Below are 4,796 nucleotides of genomic sequence, written 5' to 3' on the forward strand. Positions count from 1 at the left end.
TCGAGAAGCACCCTCCACAGGGACTGGTCATGCCACCATCCCTTTCTCCAGTCTTCCAGCCCGTCAGACCTTTGGCACTCACACACATGCTTGGTAAGTTTTTTTCCCAAACCTCGCCATACCGGGAATTCAAACTATGGTCACGTCACCAAGTGAGATCCAGCATCTCTTGAGTAGCAAGTTATTGCTGCACCAAGGAGTCAGCCCGAATTAGGGCTTTCTTAATGTTTGTTTTAGGAAAGGTGGCAAGCAAGCAGACAGTCACTATAACAAAGTGAGGGGGAAATTTGAAAAGAAGAGAGGAGCAGTTCATATCAGGGGACACAGGGGTTCGTGTCTGAGTTATCCTCACCTTTTTGTGTGCTATCAGGAGGCAGTTGGAATGCTCATGTTCACACGCAATTTCATAATCAGGGATGAGATCCACCAACTCACGCACAAAGCGCACCACTTCCTCATGCCAGGGCACGTTGGCCATGGTGAGACTGCTTGCTGAACTTTCCCCACAGTAGGTAACACCCTGTGGAAACATTGCAACAGTCAGAGATGATTTCAGACCTATCTGAACGTCACTCACTAAGACTTTCAGGGCCAGAAAGGCTTCCTGAGGTCATCCAATCCAATCTATATTTGAAGTGAAGAAAGTGATTCAAAGATAGTAAGATTTGCTTAGGAGCACATACAGGTAGTTAGTGACTAAGACAGCTCTGAGATCCCAGGCCCATGCTCATGGCATTCTCTGACAATGCTATGACACAATCTATACTGTCTAGTCACAATAACATTTTTGAATGAATAGTATAGTTTTTCATTCCAATATTTTTTCCATTCAAATTCATCTGTGCACTATAGCAGATTAATTCTGAAGGGCTTATTATTCCCTAGTACAATGTTGGGGACAGAGTAGATACTCATAAAAATTCAATGACTACCAATTCCCTGGGCAAATGGGGTGAGCATCCATTTTCCATAATAGTTGAGACTAAGAATGGCAAACATATTCTGTAAAGGGATCCCTGAAAAATTATTCTTTAGAGAGAACACTTTGTAATATACTTTGAAAATGAACCTATGTAAATAAAGACTCATGCCAAAAGGGAAACATGCCCATGTTTATACACACAAAGCTTTACACACATCTACATATTAAAGAACTTCAAAAAGTTAATGGAATACCGAAATTAAAGTAAAACTCTTTTGGTAGAAAAAAACATGTGTTGCAAAAAACATTTTTTTAATGTATGCATGATTTTTTTTATAATAAGCATTTTCCATAAACTTTTTCTAAAGACTTTTTTTTTGCTACAGGGGACATGTGCTTACTGGAAAAACAGACAGAAAGCATGAAATCACACACGCACACATGCCCAGCACATTTATGTTTTAAGCTGCCAGGTCTGGGACTCGAACTACAACTATCTAGGAGTGCAGCAACATAACCCATTACACCATCTGCTGGTCCCATTTTCCATAAACTTTCATACAGCATACATATATCACGCCAATATAGAAATCATACTAAGTACAACTATGGTAAGATTAAGTTGGCAGGGCCAGCAGGTGGTATGATGGTTGGGATGCTGGACTCCCACATGGTCAGTGGCAGTTCAAGTATTGAACACCTGGTGGCTTGCTTTCTCACTTTCCCTCTATCTCTCTGCCTCTCTCTGGTGAGCGCATGTGCCCTACAGCAATTTAAAATAATAATAATGATAGTAAATAAAGTTAAATAAATAGTTATTTAAAAAAAAAAAAAGATTAAGTTGTCTCCTAACTCTGGAACTCTACTTGAACATTCATAACTTGATAGTTTATAACTTTTAGTCATTTAAAGCCTAAAAGTTTCAGAACTAAGTTCTCGATTTCATAAATTTTACAATAGTAAAGTATTACTCTTCTAGTAATAAGGGATATCTTAACTCTGTGGGCTCTTTAAATACCTGCAAAATTAAACTTCTTGACAACTGGTTTGACTATTCCATTACAGATATGCTTCCACTAAGTGGGGGCTAACTGAAGTAAAGACACGTGCAGCACTGCCACCGTTGCTCTGTCTCTCACACACACACAATCACACACACGCAGTACACGGACTGAAGGAGGCAGAACGACATTAAAATTTTTAAAAAGAGAGAAAAAAAACCATAAATGAGCACAGCCGAATGGCCCTGACCCTACAGATGGCAGAGCTGGGACTTGGCTGAAGACTCAGATGAGCTCTGCAAAACACTCTACACTCCAGATGGCTGTTCAAAAAGATTACTGGTCTACTAAACGGAAATGGCCTTTGCTGAATGTAAGCTATAGCCTACCCGGCTTAATTATAATAATAAACAAGAGGATCTTTTTTATTTGCCCAGTGATTTACAGAATTCATTAAACTGAGTTTGAGTTTTAGGTGAATAAAAATGCAAGTAAAAGGCCCAGGTGCAGTGGCACACAGGTAGTCCAGCACTTGGAAGGCTAGAGGCATATGGGGGTCCTAGTTTGATGTCCATACCAACCTGAACATACCAGGCATGGCTTAGTATGTGTCTAGGGTCCTAGCTAATAGCGAGGCTGGGGCAGGAGGACCGCAACATGGTTGAGACTCTTTCAAAAAATACCCATCTCTTTTCTCCCATAAGGAGAAGAAAGAAAATAACAACATAATTCAAAATAACACTTTTAAAAATGGCTGAAAAATCGTTAAACTCATCCAGATGCATAAAAGTGCTTTGTTCAAAGTGTGCTTTACCTCATTTAAATACTCCTTATGATGTGTGAATAAAACAAACAACCAGGTATGGAGTAGCTAATTCAAAGGAATTTCCTAAAAAAGTTCATGGAAGCACAGAGGTTTAGATAAGATCTTAAACTTATGACAATGGTTTTAAAAACATTTTAATATTTAATTATTCAGCAAGAATAAATCATGAAATAGTAAAAGGAGATTTGGTTTGGAAACGGAATGACTGCTACGATTGGCTATGATGTCTTCACATAATACTCTTCCTTATCATTGTACGATGCTTCCTACTTCACATAAAAGTTCTCATTTCAGTCAAACAAAATGGTCCAAAGTAGGCAGTACTGGGTCGCTCACAGAGCCCAAGCCTTCACTGTGGCTGAAATGCTTGGGTGGAGGCAGACGTGGTGAATCAGACTGCAGGTCACCTCCACGAGGCCGATCCCTTGCTCTGTGTGACTTCAATATCTGGCCGCCTGGCGTTCTCCTCTCCGTCTGACTACTTCACTTCATCCTGCGTTCTCTAGTCTACTGATAACTTTGCCCTGACTTTACCCCGAGCACAGCGGATCCTGAATCAGCTAAAAATGCTTCGATTCTCCCTCATACGATGGCTGACACCTTTTGATCCACTGCCACCTGTACCCTAGTCCCATTTCTTCTCAGCAGCAAGTTCTTCCCCAACAGCTCTGAATGGAGATCAACCTCAAGAAAACAGAGGGGTTCAAGGTGGCAATGAAAAGCAAAGTCACACATTCCAGAAGCCGCAGGCTGGCGTGTCAAGAAGTCCCAAGAAAGTTCATGAGGGGCAGGGCCAGTTATGCATCTTTAGGCTTGTGGTGAAAAAGCAGATGCGGCACGGGTACGACCTGGGGGCTTTCTAATGCACTGCACTGCTCTAAGGAGATGGAGGCCACAGGTGGTTTTGTCAGCTGTTTGGAAAGCCTGCACTGAGCTTCGTGGTCTGTGGGAAGAGCAGTTATTTCATCAGTTTGACTATTTGATGTTCTAATTAAACCAACTGAATATCAAAAGACTCCTTATAGTTTGATGAGAAAAGAAATGGTGTGTGTGTGTGTGTGTGTGTGTGTGTGTGTTTAGCAATATACCTAAACTATGGCACTCTTTTTCTCATTCTTTTTTTTTTAAGAGATTTTTTGCTATAGGGTGCATGTGCTCACTGGAGGGACAGAGAGAGACAAAGAGACAGAAAATCACCGCACCCCATGGGGGATGGCCATGCTGTGATCCCTTTTCCATTCTCCTCCTGGGATTTTGGGTATGCATGCACATGTGCCAGTGTGAGTCTTAAGCTGCCGGGTCCGAGACCCAAACCATGGTCGACTACATGGGAGTCCAGCAACATAACCATTACGCCATCTAATAGCCCCTCTTAGCACTCTTTAATTCTCAGAATATTTCAATAGTTCTCCTAAATGTCAGCCCCAGCATCTCTGCATGGCACACAAGATCTTCACCGACCTTTGCAGCCTGTTCTAACAATGGGCCAGCAGCCTTTCATGAGCCCTGGTCTCCACCTGCAGACACAAGTGTCTCAAGAGCTGGACTGCCCCTTGAGTGTCCAGTCTTTACCTAGCTGTATTATAAATAAATAAATAAATAAGAGGGACCAGCAGATGGTGTAGCAGTTACATCAGTGGACTCTCATGTAGTCAACTGTGGTTGACTGGGTGGCTTAAAATTCATGCTAGGTACACGTGCATGATGCCCAAAATCCTGAGAGGAGAATGGAGGAAAAGGGACTGTGGCCTGGCCATCCCTCTGGGGGTGACTTCTCACTTTCTGTCTCTCTGGTGAGCACACACACCCCACAGCAAAAAAAAAAAAAGAATCATTTCTTTAACCTCCATTCAGGAACACCTACTCCATCTGACCCCAATCTCACCATATCTGTTCCCAGATAGTGGGTAAAATGATATGTTTAAACTCTGAGCTATTAGAAGGCAAGGGCTCTGGCCCTGAACCCCAGCTGATGCACATTGAAGAAACTAAGTTCAGGGGACCAGCAGTTAGCGTAATGGCTATGTCACTGGACTCCCATGTAGTC

The 4,796-nt window shown here is 42.1% G+C and overlaps 1 protein-coding gene across 1 annotated transcript in view; it reads right to left on the minus strand.

Annotated features, from left to right (window-relative positions):
* The window catches only part of LOC102485198 (S-adenosyl-L-methionine-dependent tRNA 4-demethylwyosine synthase), a 169,297-nt gene that overhangs the window by 7,317 nt on the left and 157,184 nt on the right, over positions 1–4,796 (minus strand). The window contains exon 15 of the mRNA XM_006155033.3: positions 353–520. Within this exon, the coding sequence (XP_006155095.2) occupies positions 353–520 (168 nt within the window). The remainder of the gene's footprint in view (positions 1–352; positions 521–4,796) is intronic.

The sequence above is a fragment of the Tupaia chinensis genome, unplaced genomic scaffold (genome assembly GCF_000334495.1).
Source record: "Tupaia chinensis unplaced genomic scaffold, TupChi_1.0 Scaffold000429_1, whole genome shotgun sequence".
NCBI classification, from domain to species: domain Eukaryota; kingdom Metazoa; phylum Chordata; class Mammalia; order Scandentia; family Tupaiidae; genus Tupaia; species Tupaia belangeri.